The sequence below is a fragment of the Quercus lobata genome, chromosome 11 (assembly GCF_001633185.2).
Source record: "Quercus lobata isolate SW786 chromosome 11, ValleyOak3.0 Primary Assembly, whole genome shotgun sequence".
NCBI lineage: Eukaryota > Viridiplantae > Streptophyta > Magnoliopsida > Fagales > Fagaceae > Quercus > Quercus lobata.
Window position 1 is genome coordinate 18,924,343 of NC_044914.1, and position 19,406 is coordinate 18,943,748.

General features: G+C 31.6%; 3 protein-coding genes across 3 annotated transcripts; 2 read left to right on the forward strand and 1 right to left on the reverse strand.

Annotated features, from left to right (window-relative positions):
- Window positions 1-486: 486 nt before the first annotated feature.
- On the forward strand, window positions 487-16,391 carry LOC115966522. Its single transcript, XM_031085741.1, has 15 exons — window positions 487-983; window positions 1,439-1,501; window positions 1,593-1,709; window positions 1,896-2,151; window positions 3,119-3,277; window positions 3,375-3,526; window positions 4,424-4,703; window positions 9,386-9,579; window positions 9,845-9,907; window positions 10,941-11,057; window positions 12,840-13,089; window positions 13,210-13,368; window positions 13,836-13,987; window positions 16,180-16,304; window positions 16,357-16,391. The coding sequence occupies exons 1-15, from the start codon at window positions 790-792 to the stop codon at window positions 16,389-16,391; spliced, it is 2,316 nt and encodes a 771-aa protein (XP_030941601.1). The 5' UTR covers window positions 487-789.
- On the forward strand, window positions 16,347-16,855 carry LOC115968957 (40S ribosomal protein S28). Its single transcript, XM_031088501.1, has one exon. It carries the CDS (start codon window positions 16,428-16,430, stop codon window positions 16,623-16,625), a length of 198 nt encoding a protein of 65 aa, XP_030944361.1. The 5' UTR covers window positions 16,347-16,427; the 3' UTR covers window positions 16,626-16,855.
- Window positions 16,856-17,697: 842 nt separating this feature from the next.
- On the reverse strand, window positions 17,698-19,107 carry LOC115966523 (zinc finger MYM-type protein 1-like). Its single transcript, XM_031085742.1, has one exon. The coding sequence runs from the start codon at window positions 19,105-19,107 to the stop codon at window positions 17,698-17,700; it is 1,410 nt and encodes a 469-aa protein (XP_030941602.1).
- Window positions 19,108-19,406: the final 299 nt, after the last annotated feature.

A 19,406-nucleotide genomic window follows, 5' to 3' on the forward strand; every position in this document is an offset into this window, starting at 1 on the left:
AATGATATATAAGATTTGTATTCCTTTAAAAATGATCTGTATTCTTTCTAAAAAAAAAAGAGATCAGTAATAAATGAACCTAGTTAACAAACAAGGTTGAATGAAGGAATAAGTCTTGTGTCACATAAAGTGGCATAATAAATACCACAACTCACCTATATGCAACAAATGCCACAACTTGCGAAGTTGTGGTATTTATTGTGCCACTTTATGTGCAATTTGTTTTGCACTTATTCTTGAAGGAAGTCTAACTAACGCACTATATGATGCTTAATGTAAATCGTCTACGTCTCTGAATTGAAAGACCCAAGAACACTCTCTATTCTCTAAAAATTGCACGAGTGCTTTAATAAGTAGGTGATTAAAGCAGCATATACGCATGTAATGACGCGAGGCAAAGGGCACAACTGTACAGTGATGAGTATTTTGATAACATAAATACCCTGAAACTGTCACTTCTTCATTCACTCCCATCTCTTTGGTTTACAACACCTTTCACTCTCTCTCTCTATTCAAAACACAACTACCCCACGAGTCATTCGCTCCCTTCTGTTAATTTCATTTTTGTTTTATTTTGTTTTTTCTGATATATTCCAAGTTTTTCTGAAACATTCAAAATAAACAAGTAGGTTGATTTGTGCATTGAGTATAGGACCTTTTTTGTTGTTGTTAATATTCAAAACAAACAAGAAAGAAAAGGATTGCCTCTTGATTGAATGATTGATTGTCTTGTTCTACCTGAAGATTGTTTAATTTTGGTAGAATTAGTGGGCTACAACAGTGACGGTGATGGAAAGTGCGTGTAATGTATTGCATGGGTTGAAGCCGACCATTTTAATGGTGGTGGTCCAGTTTGCATTTGCTGGGGTCAATGTGTTCTACAAGCTTGCCGTAAATGATGGAATGAACCTGAGGGTTATTGTAGCTTATCGCTTCCTTTTCGCATCAGCTTTTATTGCTCCTCTCGCTTTTGTTCTTGAAAGGTATTGGTTTGACACTTCCACCATCCATGTTATATAGTATTTTATTCTATTTCTTCTAGATCTCTTTCTTCCAAAAAAGCCATCAACGTCGCCAAATCATAGTATTTGATCATAATTTATATAATATTTTATGCATGGCGACTGGCGACTATTTGCTTCTTCTCATCAAAAGCCATCAACGTGGTCCTAAGTTTTTCCTTTATAATTTCATATATTTTCCTCCATTTCAAAAGCTTTCATTTCTGCCTGGTATTGGCTTTTCAAAAGTTGTTTATATTACTTACTCTCTGGAAATTTCAAGAAACTCCACAAGTTGATATTCTATCCAATAACTTTTGTTTTATTTTATAACAAAAAATCACAATTTTCTAACTAAAGGTTCTGCCTTTGTACTCATCTATGTACTAGAGATCCGGATGTGTTTTAACTCATGTATAATCTTATTTTTTTGGCAGGAAAAGCAGACCAAAGTTGACACGGGCAGTACTCTTCCAATCATTTCTTTGTGGCCTATTTGGGTAAATTGCATACATCTTCTTATATTAGTTCCCTAATTAATTTACACCTACATGATGAGGATCTAAAATAATGACAAGTAAAATATTTCAGGGGATCATTAGCTCAAAATTTATATATTGAGAGCCTAGCCTTGACATCTGCAACATTTGCTTCAGCCATAGCTAATCTTGTTCCTGCCGTCACCTTCATTTTGGCAGTCCCATTTGGGTATGACCCTCTCTCTCTCTCTCTCTCCCTCTCTCTCTCACAAATCAATTCTATAAAAGAAATATATTTTATGATGCTAAAACTTTGTTACTACATCTGTAAAATATGATCCAAGGCGACAAATAAATTAATCAACTAGAGCATTGTATAGTAAACTTGTATAGATTTTGATTGTAATCTACACAGGTTGGAGAAGCTGAATCTGGGAACAATAGAAGGAAAGGCTAAAGTGATGGGAACATTAATGGGAATAGGTGGGGCGATGCTGCTTACTTTCTATAAAGGCGCAGAAATTGACATTTGGTCTACTCATACGAACCTTTTGCATCACTCTCAACATGGTCAGAATGGACACTTGGCAACTGATTCTAGTAATCGCCTTTTGGGCTGTATTTTCGCTGTAGGAAGTTGTATGTCGTACGCCCTCTGGTTAATCATTCAGGTGATTTTTGAAAACTTTTATTTTATTTTATAATCTTAATCATTATCAAAAACAAAAATTGATCCCTTAATCTCAAAAAGTTTCACATTACTCTCACACTTAGAAAATATTTTTTGATAGTTTGATACTTGGAAGTAAGTTATTTGAATCTTGTAAATTTTTTATGAAAATATCAAAATATACCCATTGAATGATAAGGTTCTTGACAACTCACCACAATATAGAAGCTTTAAAAGTGAAAAAAAAAATTTGCCTAAATTTAGGAGGTTTTAGACCTTTTTTTTTTTTTTTTTATGGGTCATGACAAAATATTAATTGTTTTTTTTCCCATAAATTTTTTTTTAAAAAATGATTCACTGGCAAGTAACAAATACTTTTAGATAATTTATTAATTTTTTCCTTTTTTTTTTATTATAACATTTATTGCTTCTTCCTCTTTTTTTTTTATTTATTATTATTTTTATTTCTATTCAAACTTAGGTAATTATTGAGTACTTCTGGAGTACCATAAATGTATATTCTTCATTCTCACATAACTGTAGGTCTCATTAATTAAATTTATGATGTGACCCATAATTCATGTGAAAAGAGGAGTACGTATTTATGGTATTCTCAAAGAATTCAATAATTTTCCTTCAAATCCCAAGAAATTATTATTTACACAAGCAGGATTACTGATGTGGTCCTCTCTGACCAATGAGATGATGTCATTTATGCAAATGTATGTGTGAGTTTCCTAATAAGCACAAGGAATAAAAAAAATAAAAATTACCGGATGATGTCACATTTGCATAAATAATAATATTTTATTGGTTAGAAGGTCAGGGAGGACCACGTTAGTGGTCCTCCTAGTGGACCTAATAATTTCTCTCAAACCCCACTTAAAAAATCTCCAGAATTTTGTTCCTTCCATTTTAGTACTTCCTAGCTACTTTCTATAGGTTACTAATTAATTGATAGAAGACAGGCTAAAATGAGTGAGAGATATCCATCATATTACTCCGGCACAGCTTTGATGAGTATAATGGGAACAATCCAAGCGTTTGTTTTTGCCCTATTCATGGAGAGGGATTGGAGTCAGTGGAAGTTGGGTTGGAATATTAGGCTGCTTACAGTGTCCTATTCGGTACGTTTTAATGGCAAGTTGTAGTTTGTGACCTTTGGTTAGTGTAGAAACATTAATACTGATTATTTATTGCTAATTTGACTCATGTTTAATTTAGGGAATTGTGGCTTCTGGACTCATGGTAACATTCATTGCATTGTGCGTGCACATGAGAGGCCCTTTATTTGTCTCTGTCTTCAACCCTCTAATGCTTATTTTAGTTGCCATTATGGGGTCTCTAATACTAGACGAAAAGTTGCACATTGGAAGGTACATTATTTAATTTTTAGGTCTATTGTCTATTGTACTATATATAAAAGTGGGTAGAAGTTTTCAAAATACCTTCTTTAATTTAAACTTAAAGCGAAGGAGTGTTGTTAATTTTATAAATAAAGTAAATGGTATGTTAAGAAATTTATTTATTAAATTTTTAAATAGGACTTTTTTTTGGCATATCCTAAAATGAAATAGAAGAGTAACAAATTGAGACAAAGTAAGTATGACTTTTTGAAGATTTGAGTTCATTATAATATGTATCAAACATGAAATTGTGTTACTATCGTTTCTTCCCCGTTTTTATATAATATAAAATAATGGTATAATTAACTTATAGTATAATAGATCATTTGAATGTATATTTTTATTTTGGTTTTTAGAATTGTAAATAATATAATACTAAGCTATAATAATTTAAACTGATTAGAACTCACATTTTTAAAGAAAACAACAGCAACCCAACTCCAAATAAATTTTGATTAAATTAGGTTTGAAATTCTAAAAAGAAATTCAAACTAAATTCAGCATATACTTTTCTATAAATTCTCCAACTTTATTTATAATTGAAATGAAAATTTTAAGGAATACTAAAATAGTTCCTATGTTAATCCTTTACCGGAAAGGAGAATAATACCAGTAGAGTGTACTTGCTCAAAAATTGGGGTAACACTCTTGCTTCTTCTTCTTTTTCCCCCTAATTACTAGTATTATTTAAATGCATCTATTGATTGCATCATGAAATGAATTACAAGTAACAAAGGATTTCCTTTTTCTTTTCTTTTTTTTTCTTTTTTTGGCTAAACTTTTGATGGGGTATTTGATAATTCATATCATTGTATAATGTTATTTTGAACCCAAAAATAAATAATGATTTTTCCTTTCAAATGACAGCATTATAGGAGCCACGTTGATTGTATGCGGGTTATACGTGGTGCTGTGGGGTAAAGGCAGGGAGATGAAGAAGATAACTCAACTAGCACCCTCAGAATGCTCCCCAGAATCTGACTTGACCCATATTGTTATTACGTCTCCTATGGATGGCGACAATAACAACAACAGTGCAAGCGTTAAAATCAATGGCCTTTCAACCCCTATTGCTTCTGTAGATGACAGCACATTTGAAAAAGGACATGAAGAAAGTCATGAGCAAAAAGAGGAAAAGAAGAATAGTACTCTTTGAAGCTCTAAATACAATGCAGAAAGCAAATCTTTTGTTCCAATTGCCCAATCTTCACGGTGATTTTGATAGATTTGGAAGTGGAACACACAGATTAATTTTGACTGTGATTGATTTTGATAGGATTAGAGGTGTAAGACATGAATTGAAGGCCACATAATTCTTAGAGTAACTTCACTGTGAAGTTCTTATAGTTTTAATAATCCATTTTGAAATTAGTAAATTAGAATTTTCCAGGTCATCCACATCTAATTTTGACCATCACAATTTTTGTATCTGTTTAAATTATTGAAGATGTGATAATTTAATCCATGTATGAGTTGTTTCCAAATTAATGGAAAAAAAATTTAAGAATCCCCATAGCAGATAGGAACTCTAATCAAACTTAAATTGGAGGACAAAATTAATTATCATGGAATTCAATTTTCTTTCTTATTCACTTCTTAGTTTTATTTTTTCAGTTAATTAAATGAACAATTTACTTTGCTTTTCTTTTAGAGAAATAATATGTTTATAACATTTTTACAACAAATCCTAAGTGGCAGGTTGTTACTGGTTGTTATTGTTGGGGCAAAAAAGTAATCTTAGTTTTAGGTTCAAATTTGAACCAATAACAACTAACCATCTGTAATTTGTTGTAAAAATATTGTAAAAATGTTGTAGACGTAGCATCCCCCTTTCTTTTATGGGAAATATTTTTGCCTATTGAGATATAAGTTTTACCAAATAAAACTACTACTGTTCCATGAAATTCACTTTATGTTCCACTTATGAATTGAGGCCCCACATAGTTTTTAGATTAACTTCACTACGAAGTTCTTATAGTTCTAATTATCCATTTTGAAATTAGTAAATTAGAATTTTCCAGGTCATCCACATTTAATATTGACCATCACAATTTTTGTATTTGTTTAAATTATTGATGATGTGACAATTTAATCCATGTATGAGTTGTTTCCAAATTAATGGAAAATATTTTAGAATCCCCATAGCAGATAGGAACTCTAATCAAACTTAATTTGGAAGACACCATTATCATGGAATTCAATTTTCTTTCTTGTACACTTCATAGTTTTATTTTTTCAGTTAATTAATTGAACAATTTACTTTGCTTTCCTTTTATGGGAAAAAAAATTGGCTACTGAGATATAAGTTTTACCAAATAAAAGTACTTTCTTCTATTCCACAAAATTCACTTTATGTTCCACTTGTTGCATAATGTCATTCTTCTCCACCAAAATATATAAATATATATATATCTTCATATTTAAATGGGACATACAATCTAACAAAATAAAATGGTCACACCTACGTTCGTATTGAAAATAATAAATAATGATAATTGATAATGAAATGTAACAATTTTAAGATATGAAAACTCGTAAAAGAAAATTGTAAAACTTCATGTATTATATTTTTTTTTTTTTTCTTATCAATAACTAGATATATTTAAGTTCTTTTTTTTATTAAATTTTATTAAATTTAAATTTCTTAACAAATCCTCTAAAATAAATTCTTGAAGCCGCCACTACTTAAGATGTAAGACGCCTCATATTATTTTGTGCAAATCCAAAAGTGATAATGGGAAACGATATGGATGCTTATTGCTTGCCTCATTAGTCAATTTAGAAACATTCTAAAACATTAAAATACAAATATACTAGGATTTCGTGGGTTTCAAGCCAAGATATAAATATATGTATATATATATATAAGCAACCCTAGGCATATTTTTCAAGACTTTTGGAGAGTCATGTTCAGCATACAAGCATAGAAGTTCCTACAATCTCTCTTAAAGCATCAATTGGAGATCCAAGTTCAAGTTTTTGAAGATTTGAGTTCAAGTTTTTGAAGATTTGGTAATCAAGACAAACTTTTTGTAGTCTGGTTACATCCAAGTTGCTCGAATGAATCTTCAAAAAAGTACCTGAATTGGTGAGTGGTGTGTTCATGTACAATGAAAATCACTAGTAGAAGAGTTTGTGAATTCAAAGTTACACATGATTACATTAGTGAGTACTCTACAAGAAGTGGTGAATCAAAATAGGTTTTATTATTTGTAAAAATTCAATTCTATATAGTGGATTGATTTTTGCCTTTGGGGTCTATAGGTTGTACCCTGATAAAATCCGTGAGTGTATATGTACCGGAGTTTCTAATCTTAAGAAAGACTTTATTGTAAGTGACTTCAACAAAGAAGTCCTAATTAGTAGTGAGCCAACTGGTCTCTCTCCTGCCAATAGAACCCAAAGGTCCCAAAAATCCTTGTTTGAAATAAGTACAAGAAACGAGATCACATAACAGAGACTGTGATTTTTGGACTAACTGAACTTAGTGGTATGCAAGACAAAGATAAAATGGTGATCATATTTGTAAGGAAACAAATTGCTAAGCATGTAAAAGCTAGGCTACATGATACGAGGATTTTTGCCTTTGGGATCTATAGGTTGTACCCTGATAAAATCCGTGAGTGTATATATATGTACCGGAGTTTCTAATCTTAAGAAAGACTTTATTGTAAGTGACTTCAACAAAAAAGTCCTAATTAGTAGTGAGCCAACTGGTCTCTCTCCTGCCAATAGAACCCAATGGTCCCAAAAATCCTTGTTTGAAATAAGTACAAGAAACGAGATCACATAACAGAGACGGATTTTTGGACTAACTGGACTTACTGGTATGCAAGACAGGGACGGTTCCAAGATTTTTTTATAGGGGGTCAATAATGTTGTAATTTTTGTGTGCTAAAAGTGGTGTAACTTTTTGCTAATGAAGAAGAAAAATGCAAGGAAAAACAATTCCATTTCACGGTCAATGGCAAAGTAAGTTAGAGTTGGAGAGAAGGTTTATTTATTTATTTATTTTTTAAAACAAAATAGCAATTTTAAGAGTAGAGCTACTGATACAATACTTTCACAACATATTAATCTAGGTGGTAAGTTGTTAAAGATATGTAAAAAAGTGATGTCATTTGTAAGATCTAGATAAAAATCAATTAAAATTTGTCACTTAACCTTTATTGTGAAAATAATATTGTGAAAGTAGTACTAAAATGATCATATTCAAGTTTATTTCAACTGGAATTAAACAAAATTTAAGATTAAGGTGTTCAAAATTTTATTTTAGGAGTCAAAATAAATAAAAAATAAAAAATTTTATATATAGTTTTTGTTTTTAGGCCAAGCCTGGGGGTTCATTTGAACCCCTGAGCTGGCTGTAGAGCCGCCACTGATGCAAGACAAAGATAAAATGGTGATCATATTTGTAAGAAAACAAATTACTATGCATGTAAAAGCTAGGCCACTTGATCATACGAGTATATATCCTTGGGAATTAAAAGAAATGACAAGTGACATACGAGCTACATATTTAAAATTCGAACAGTCAATAACATCATGAATTCATGATCAATATGAATATCATTGTGGTACATGAGTCATACAAACATATCTGGCACTGTCTGAAAGTGGTATTCCTTGAAAATCTTTCCCATTTATATATATAATTATTTGGACAGAAGAGTGGAAAAATAGAAGTTTTGGATAAAATGAACAAACAATTTGAACTGTTATACTTAGAGCCGTGTCTTCTACTCTTTTTTGGCTCAATCTTATTTTTTTTCAGCCTTTTCCCCTGGTTTCCATTCTTTTTCCTTATTCTTTCGGTTAGGTGGTTTTTGCCTTTATTGAGTTAGCGTGTCAAATCACGTGAAACAATGCATGGTCCAAATAAAATCCCAACCTCCCACTACCAATAATATATTGAGATATACGATTATATGTATATATATAAAAGAAACGGTGACTTGGAGTCTTCATGAAAGTTAATCATAGAAAAAAAAGGGAAAGACTTGTGTCCACGGCAGGATTCGGACACGTTCCCAGAGTGGATATGTGTCTGCAATCCAACATGTCCAGTGAAAACTTTCACTGGACACAAGCCGGACTCCAAAAAAAAACCTTTTCTAGTGGGTTAGGTCTAAAACCATTAACCCTCAAACCAAACTGGCATACAATTAGTATCACTGTTATTGTACATTTTTAGGTATTCTATTCTCAAACACAATTACTAAAATATATAGTAAACAGTTTGTGATTAATGGGTTCTTAATTTCACATGGAAACACAGGTTGTCCAATGGTGGCAGTGGCAGCAATTTTTTTTCTTCTTGTTTTACTAATAAATAGAAGAGGAAAAAAGAAGGAAATTTTAGTTTCAGAAACTTTTCAGATTTTGATCACTAGGCACCAATATATAAGATTAGTATGTAGTTAATGTCAACAACAAAATCAAGTCTTGTACGACTATCCAACTGAGCTTCTTTTTTTTTGTGTCTTTCACTCAAATTAAATACAAATCAAAATATTGCATGTTTCTTTTGCTTTTCCTTAATTTCAAAGGCAACGATAAAATTAGTCAAAAAGGCTGTTTCAAGATCTGTCAATTTGTGCTTCCACTATAACATGAGCGATATGGAATACTTTGAGAGTCCAAGGAAGATTCTCTTACGTGTCTCTTAGCAATTATACGTGGAGGCTAAGTGGAGTTGAAGTGACGTGAGGGCATAGCATGCACCGCATGAATCAGGCCTCTCGATCTCTATAATAGCTAAGCCTATTAGATATCCAAATTGCTCTCTCTCTCTCTCTCTCTTAGAGTACTATACAATATATGCAAAAGATGGGGTACCTATGTAATGTAATACAAAGCTCGAAGCCAGGGATTTTAATGGTAGTAGTTCAGATAGTATATGCAGGGATGAATATACTATACAAACTTGTATCAGAAAATGGAGTGAATTTGAGGATCCTCATTGCCTACCGTATGTTGTTTGCCACTGCCTTCATGGTTCCTCTTGCTCTCATCTTTGAAAGGTGTTGTTCTTCAAATACATATATAAAGGCTATTTCTTTGATACAAAAATCCCATTAAATAAATATTGCATTCTACTTTGATGATATATCTACTTGTTCAAAATGTTTTTGGCATTTTGAAGATATGCCTTCTAATGATTTTACATTTTGTTAATGTAATCTGTAACCTACGAAAATTAAAACATATATAGGGAAGAGGAAAAATGGAAGCTATATTTTATGCCAATGTAATCCCATTAATGATTGGTGTTTACAACTTTTGCAGGAAAACCAGGCCAAAACTAACATGGGTAGTAATGTTCCAGGCTTTTCTTTGTGGGTTACTTGGGTAAGTTTCAGACATGATACTCTCAACATTGTAATTGGCTGGAAGCCAAATTTTTGCCGAGCCATAACAAGTTAAAATGTAATAAATAAATTGTGAGATTAATCCTATTGTATCTAAAAAAATCATGGTGGAGAACTAATTGAAATATCACATCTTCCTTCTCTCTCAAAAATAAAGGCATTATATGGGGGTAATTATCCTCAATTTTTATAAAAATTAGAAAAGCTTAATCTAACAACTATATCTTGAAATTGAGAATGCATGAAATATAATTTCCGACACCCAAACATAAAAAAAAAATAATAATAATAAATAAATAAATAAGGCAAGCTTAGTCCTTTCCAGTGAAAATTTAATCCAAATTTAAGACCACCTCACCTGGATTGGAAGTGAGTCACCTAACCTTTAGGGCACAACTATTCACTTTTCAAGTTAAATGAAAAAAAATACCATCACATATCCTTGACACAGTGATATATGGTCAGTCAACAAGTTTTCATGAGGGAATTTCACACACATATACCTAGATTAGATTTCTATCTATAAAATATAAATAAATAAATAAAAATTCAAATTTGAAGGAAAGTTTAAGATATTACTAGTCTATTTTTCCTTGCAAAACAACATAAAGGTGATTACTAATTTAACATTGAAAAGGAAACTACCAAATCCTAATAATGATACCCATAAATTAGAAAATGCGTTATAGCAGCATATTTCAACACCGAAAATATTACAACTCAAGATAGTTGTAAGGAAACAATGCTACTGATGGAATAACAAGGATTTTAATTCAGATTCACCACCGAATCAAACTTGAAAAATTCAATTACACAAAATATCATATCATAAAATTATATTAATAAAAAGGATATTAGGTGATGTAAAATTTGTATAGAATTATATTATATGTTTAACGTAAATTTAAATTAAATAAATTGTATTTGTTTATATATACTGCAATGAAGATGAACTCGGGCCAAAGTTGAAACCAGCCACCAGGAATATTAATTTATAATATGTTCAATTGCAGGGGGACATTGGCTCAGAATCTATATTTTGAGAGCTTTGCCTTCACATCAGCAACATTTGCTGTCGCCATGAGTAATCTCAATCCAGCCATTACCTTCGTTCTAGCAACATCTATCGGGTACTATTCATAAGCAATAGTTATTCTTTAAAATAAAAAATAAATATTTATTATTGAAATGATTGCATTAACTATTTCTTAACTTACATAATATAGCCTTTAAAAAAAATTTAACTCCACAGGCTAATACTCGCTTCCAATCCAATGGTTCTTTCTCTCTTCATCAAACATAGGTTTTATGTTATTGATATCTGAAAATTAAATTGTTTATTTAAAGTATTTTTTAAGTGACAATTTTAAAATTAATCTGGTTTAATCTTACCGAGTTTATCAAAGATGTACTAATCTTTTGTAACCTCATAATTTTTTTTTATTTAAATATGGTTTCAAACTTTCAATTATTAGCGTTCATTTCAATTTTTTTTTTTTTTTTCAAATGGTTGGATTAATTTTTTAAAGAAATGCATAAAAAAATATCTTTTATATGATATCATGATATTCAAGCAAGTGAATTTTGACTTTAATGAACATATAAGATATGCTTTTTTTTTTCTTTTTAAATATTTTTTGAGATATAATTTTGAACAAAGTAATAGTAATTATACAGATTCTCAATTTATACCTAATAAGATACTAAGCTGGACGAAAATAAGAGTAAATATAAATTTACAAACAAAATTATATTTTAGGAACTTTGATTGGAATATGATATTTATAAAATTTCATTGAAATATCATTTCATTCCACCATCTTATCATATAACAACTAAACTGTGGAGTACAGATTTAGGTGTTTATTTGTGTGTCACCAAACAGAAGAATAGTATAGTTATTTCATTAATTTTTGTATTATAATTCTTATTCATTTTGAAATATAATTACCTTACTCTATATCAAATTTTCCCTCAAAGCTTTTGTTAATTTTATTTTAGAGGAAAGAGGTAACGAAAACAGAAATATAATAAGTGAAGAGAAGTTTGTAATATGTTCTTTATATAATTTTAAAATATTGTATTTTTGTTTGGAAAACTACTAATAAGCGATAAAATCTAGGGATAGTTGCACAATAAAAATTTCAAAATTTTGATATTATTTTTATTAGCTTAAATTATAAAGTTATAGGTTTATATATGTTCAAAATATAGTTTTAAAATTGTAACAATTTGAAAATTTTGAGTCTATATAATGGAACTCATCATATGAATAGTCTAGCCTAGCCTAGCTACTAAAATTCTTTCCATATGAATCATTTGTAGAATTCCACCTAAATATATAATTTCAAAACGAATCTTCATCATATTTAATGGATGCTTTATTTTTTTACAAATTTTCTTACGTTAACATAATATTACTATCATTGTCATCCTTGCTGAAAATCATTTTACAAGTACAAGTTCTTATAGGGTGTGAGGGAGAGGAGGTAAGAGTTAATGTTCAAATCTCTAAAAGGGAGTTTCACACATATACATTTATATTAGATTAAAATAATATTTCTATCTCAGATTAAAAAAAACAAATAATAAAAAAAAGCATAATATCGCTTAATCTTCAATTGAATTATTTTTTATCACCTGGATTTTTCTTAAGAATCATATAAACATATATGCGTGTGGGTATATATATATTTATATATATATTTTTTATTCCTTGAAATAAAATATTAACTCTGCAAGTCTCATACAATAGTTAATTACAAAAATAAATAAATCCGATGTAGTAACCACAAGATAAGGATTAAGAGTTTTGAATCGAGAACAATTTCTTTAAGAACAACTAAACCAATAACCCTTATTAGGGTTAAAGTAGATGTTTGAATTTCAATTAATTTGATACTAATTATCAGGTTGGAAAAGCCAGCAGTAGGAACATTGGGTGGGATGATGAAGATTGCGGGGACAGTGGTAGGCATAGGTGGGGCAATGCTATTCACTTTATACAGAGGTGTGAAAATTGACTTGTGGTCAACGCATGTTGACCTTTTACATCATCAACAACACGTGGCACCATCACACCCAGGCTCTAGTCAACATGTAATCGGCGCCCTATTGTGTTTAGCATGCAGTTTATCCTATGCAATGTGGTTGATAATCCAGGTCAGTCAGAATTCCAATTACTACTATTTTACAATAATTAAATATTAATTAATGCCCATGCAATTTTCTAATTTTTTTTTTTAATCAGTTTTGTTCTATTGCTATTGTTTTTAAATACAGGCAAAAATGAATGAAAGATATCCATGCCTTTATTCAGGCGCAGCTCTCATATGTACAATGAGTTTCTTGCAGTCTACTGTTTTTGCCTTATGCACTGAAAGGGATTGGAGTCAGTGGAAATTGAGTTGGGATCTTAGGCTCCTTACTGCAGCTTATTCGGTACTTCATCCTTCATGATTTTACACTATATACGTATTACAAAACCTTTGTGAACATATCTAATAAATATATTACTAGATAAATTACTTTTTAAACCTTATAATTAGGGGTGTAACAAATTAAATCATATTGTTTCAAAAGTACGTATCAAATTAAATATCACCCATTTAATTTGAATTACAATTTTTTTTAGAATTTAATATTGGCTGAGGTTTTAATTTTTTTTTTTAGAAATTATATAGTTTAATTTGTTATTTTCTATAGAATTTAATTATTCTTACATTTTTAAATTTATGTTTGGAAATATTTTACCCAACTTTTTTTTTTTTTTGGAAACTGTTTTACCCAACTTAATTTGTAGCTGTAACCTCGAGTTTGATTTTTTTTTTTTTTCATTGCTATATATAAACTTAAATTTAGAAGAATCTTTGACAGTTTTGGAATTTGTTTTGGCTCTTGACTTGTAGGGGATTGTGTGTTCTGGCGTGGTGGTGGCTGTAATTGCTTGGTGTATACAAGCAAGAGGTCCAATGTTTGTCTCAATTTTTAATCCTCTTTCGCTCTTAATCGTAGCACTCGTAGGATCTTTAGTATTGGAGGAAGAGCTGCACCTAGGAAGGTATATATATTTTCCAACTTCTAAATATATTAAAGCTGTTTTTTTTTAGAAGAACTACATATATTAAACCTATAAATTACTTACAAAAAATTCCAAATTATTTGTTTTAGCGGGGAAAAAAAAAACATGGGAATACATAATTCCAAACAAATTAAATCTTAAGCTTTTAGTTGTTCAATTTATATTTGAATTTTCAAAAATCCTACAATTCATCCCCTCTGTCCGTCTCCATTAACTTGACATCTAATTGATGTCTATCTCCATGTTTCAAACCAATCATTCCCTCAGTCCCTCTCCCTCCACCTTGAATTTTGAATCATAGCGAGTACTCTAATACTACTTATGACTATTTGTAAGTTACCCCTAGTATTTTTTTGGAGAAGATAGTTAATAATTGGTTAGCCTGAAAATTAAGAGCATCCTATAAAAGTATATCTAGATTAAAGTTACTAATTTAATTTATATTATTCTTTCACATTCAATTTCAATGCAATAAGATTCTCAAAGAAAAAATAAATAAATCCAATAAGGTTAGTCCAGAGTTGTCCACTAAATATACTTATAGTTATGGGTATAAAAGAGTAATTTTAGGGTTCGTTTGGATTGAGATGAGAAAGAAGGGGAGTGAAGGAGAGTAGAGTAAAATTTTGCTAAAAATAAACTAATTTTGATTCAAATTTACTCTACTTCCCCTCCCTTTCCCTCCATCCAAACAGACCTTTAGGTTACACCTTAGTTCATAAGTGGTTATCCCGAAAATTAAGAGCTTCCTATAAAGTATATGGAGATAAAGTTAGTAATTTGATTTTATTTTGTTTTCACATTCAATTTGTCCTTTTGGAGCTGACATAACAAACACTTTCAACTAAGATTTCAACCCAGAAATTTTTCTTCAGCCGTTCAGCGCTTCCAATGCTTTATTCAATTTTTTCTGAAGTTCAAGTAACTGAAATGAAGGGTTTCCTCAATTGAAGTGTTAACTTAAATAGCGAGGTAGGGCTGGAATGCTGTTAAGGTTCCGGATGAGTGACTAGCTGTAGGTTAATGGCTAATTTCAAAGGAGCCATGCCTCCTCAGAATAAATGGGAGAATTGAGAGAGGATTGGGAAATAAGAGATGAAAGAGACTTTTCTTTTCTTTCTTTTTTTAATTAATGATCATACAAGGCTAGCAAGCCATTTACACGAGAAATACAAAGGGGGAGAAGCTTTGCTCAACCAAGTCTTCTAACCAGTTGGGGCAGCTAGCATAACATCCTACAACAATCGAAAACCCTATCAATTATGCATAGACACTAAACAAAACACATGGAACTAAGCCTAATATGTTATACACTAACCTTAACCACTAACACATGCTGAGATAACTAGCAATAAAACCTTAAGGTCCTCACGAGTACATAAGAATTTGTATTGGTAACTAGCAGTTGGCCCAAGGTTGCTTGCAACTGTACCATCAGTATAAGTTGGCAATTGTCATAATCAGCACACCTAGTAGTGACACTCTCACTACCATAGCATTATACATAATGCAATAACATCATGTAGCATTAACAGCACAATGCGCCCGGTAACACAGTGCAACAATAACATCACCAATAGGATCATAACAACATCCATTAAGGCATAACAGTATAAACTAGGGCACCTTGAAAGGTTTCTAACATACCCCCCTCCTGAAAACACCGTGTCTATAACGTGTGGAAACTAGCTGCAGTGTATGCAAATTTAACCAAGTAGCATCTTCCTTAGATACCCATTGATCAATGATAGTCCTGTTTCTAAGCTGATGGGATCTCTCTTGAAACATAGCCAATGTTTCAAATGAAAGAATGACCTCTTGGTTCACTAAAGGCAGAGTAGGGAAAGGACTAACATAATGTCCCAACTTGGCCTTGAGATAGAATACAACTGACCCATATTTTTTTATGAACCAAATTTCAACCCAAATGTTTGTTAAGTGTATACAAACAATTTATAATGAACATAATCTTTGGTCAACATGCTCGATTAATTTATAGTTAAAACTGGAGAGTAAATATGTTTTGGCTAAAAGGGGTAGTGGCCTCTTTTAGTAAATGTTGATTGCTGCGTTCATTGAATTATTGTAGATTATGCAAAATTTGCAAAAGCTTTAATCTAAAAAAAAACGATAAATTCTTACATTTGCACTTTTATGTTTTCAAATGACAGTATACTAGGAGCGACTTTGATCGTGTGCGGGTTGTACATGGTGTTGTGGGGTAAAAGCAGGGAAATGAAGATGAAAAATCAGCCAGAGCCATCAAAAAGCTCCCAAGAATCTCAATCTCAATCGAGTGAGATTGCTACCGCTTCTGCAATAAATAATAACAACTATGGCAAGGCAAGAACTCCGAAGAGTGCGCAGCTACAAAATCATCTAGTTCTAGCCTTCCCTCCCTCACTCAGCTCAGCTCAGGATGGAATCTCAGGTGAAGCACGCAGTCGTGGTGAAAGTTATGGGTCGGACTGGATCCAGAGGTCAGGTGACTCAGGTCAGAGTCAAGTTTCTGGATGATCAGAACCGGTTCATTATGAGGAATGTTAAGGGACCAGTGAGGGAAGGTGACATCCTTACCTTGCTCGAGTCTGAGAGAGAAGCCAGAAGGTTGCGTTGATGGGCTCGTTGGTTTCACCTCCTATCCTCTCAGTTTTGGCAGCTCAGGCAGTACTGCTTTCATGATGTGTTAATTAGTTAATGGCTTTATTGTTGTTGTTGACATGTTTCCACAATGTTGTTTTTAGTTTATATTTCTGAAATTAAGTATAACAACTTGAATTTTGAGATGAAATGTTTGTATTGGATGCTTCAATCTTCAATATTTGAAAGACTAAGTTTGGTTTGACATATTCGTATTGCAAAAAAAAATAACAACTATGGCAACAGTAGAAGCATTAAAAATATTAGTTCGAATAGCCTTACAACATTAAGCGTAGCTATTGATGGAGATTCATCATAAAGGAGATTTGAAGAAAATGAAATGAAATAATAGGAACGCAATACAAGAAGAACTAAAAAATGACATACACATTTGTCATTTAGAGTTAGAGGCCCGAAATTGAAATGGAGGAGATAGATACTACAAGTTGGTTTTTCTCGTAAATGATACCCAAAAAAAAAAAAAAAGTTCTTACTGCTAAAAACAGTTAGAAATAATCTCGCAATGTTTATAGATGCTTAAATATCAAGTTTTAGAACCAATGGCGAAGTCAGAAATTTATCTTTGGGGGGCCATATATAAGTTTTTTTTTTTTGTTTGTATGAAATGTAAAATAGTAATGTGCAATACTTCATAACTCAATATATGCTGTAAACAAAAATGTATTTAATTAAAATTAAACAATCATGAGACAAGATTGACAAAACTATTTAATATCTTTAATCAACTATGAAATAGGCAAAGTCGCAAAACATACAATAATATAAAAGTTAAACATCTTTTTTCAAAATTGTAACCTACGCTCTTTAGGAGATCTAAAGTCATCAAGTATAATTGAGTCAGTAGTGAAGTTCTCAGCAATTTCCCTTTCAATATAGACACATAAGTTATCTGAGAGAAACTCATCCTTCATTTTGTTGCATAGTCTTGTTTTAACAATTTTCATAATTGAAAAGGCTCACTCACCAGTTGTTGTGGACACTAGAAGAGTCAAAACAAGGCGAATCAATCAATCAATAAGAGGATATACCTATGACTTTTTTGTCTCTACTAACCTTCGACATAATTCTGCTATAGATGACAAATTCTGAAACTTCAAATGATTTTGCACATCATGCTCAAATAGCTTCAATTGAATTTTCAAACCAATCCTATCACGCTTAGAAAAATCAAGAGGATAATATTTCTCAACAAGACAACATATGTCATTCACATTAAAGGATTTGTTAGCATCCTTTGGATCCAAAGCTGAGCAAAGTGTCAAGAGTTCTATTGGTTGTTCACCAAGCCTATTGTCAAGCTCTTGCAATTGAACATCTATTGTAGCATTAAATATATCAAAATGGTAATGATGCTCCACTGTAACATGATCCCTTTTCCTACGACCTCTACCTTCAAATATTTTGGAGAATCCTGTGACACTCTCAAGAAAATTATCCCAGCCATCTACTCTTAAAATTTGGATGAGTGTCTTTGTTGCTGAAACTAAATTTTGGGCATTTGAGATGTCTAGAGATTTCTGCAGCAAAGCTTGACAAAGAACATCAGTAATACCCATGATTTCCTTCATTAGATGTAAACTAAATATAAACTCAAATGAATTAATCATTTTATGAGCTACATTTGCATCTCCACGTTGCAAGTAGGTGGACCCGTCTTCCTTTGTATTTTCAAGCACCAAACAAGTTGGACCAAACATGCTCATTAGGCTACAAATAGAATTAAAATGAGATCCCCAACAAGAATCACCATCCCGTTTTAGTGTCCCAACCTGGTTTGCTCTTGTTCCCGTTTCAAGTTCATCAATAGCTAACATTCTAGCAATTTCTGCAACTTGAGTAGCTCTTAGTTCATCATTACGTTTACATGAAGAACCAACTTTAGTGATAATGAAATTTAAATGCAAGAAGAATTCATGGATAGAGATTTCCTCTCTTGATGCAGCAACTAATGCTAATTGTAACTGATGAGCAAAGCAATACACGTAGTATGTATAAGGACAATCATTAAGAACTAAGGTTTGCAATCCTTTCCATTCACCACACATGTTGCTAGCACCATCATATCCTTGTCCATGAATATTTTGAATGTCAAGACAATGACGAGAAAGAATAGCATATATTTCGTTCTTCAGAGTCAATGCAGCAATGTCTTTAACATGAGAAAGATCAAAAAAGCGTTCTTGTATAAAGCCTTCATTGTCAGCAAATCTCAAAACAAGAGTCATTTGCTCTCTCTTTGACTCATCACGTGACTCATCAACAATAATACAAAATTTTGAATCCCCAATGTCTTCACAAATCTTTCTCTGCACTTTACTTGCAATAACATGCAAAATCTCCTTTTGAATTGTAGGTGAAGTGTACTTAGCAAATTTAGGAGCATTTTCCAAAACAACTTGTTCAACCTTATCATAATAAGATGCCAAAATTCTAATCATCGCAAGGAAATTTCCCCAATTTTTTTATTCAGGGGTTTCATCATGACCTCTAAAAAGGACACCCTTGAAAGGTGAGCCACCGAACAGTATCAATAGAAGTTTTCATCCGGAGTCAATTATTTAGAATTTGTTCAGAATTCTGCACATTCATCACTTTATCTATATGCATTGATTCATTCAATAGATCATCATAATATTTCACGGCATTGTTGTGGGGTGAGCAAAGATCCTCCCTAACATGATTCAAAAAGGCACAATTCTTTCTATTATTGACTTTTTTCCTATTTCCAAAACCTATG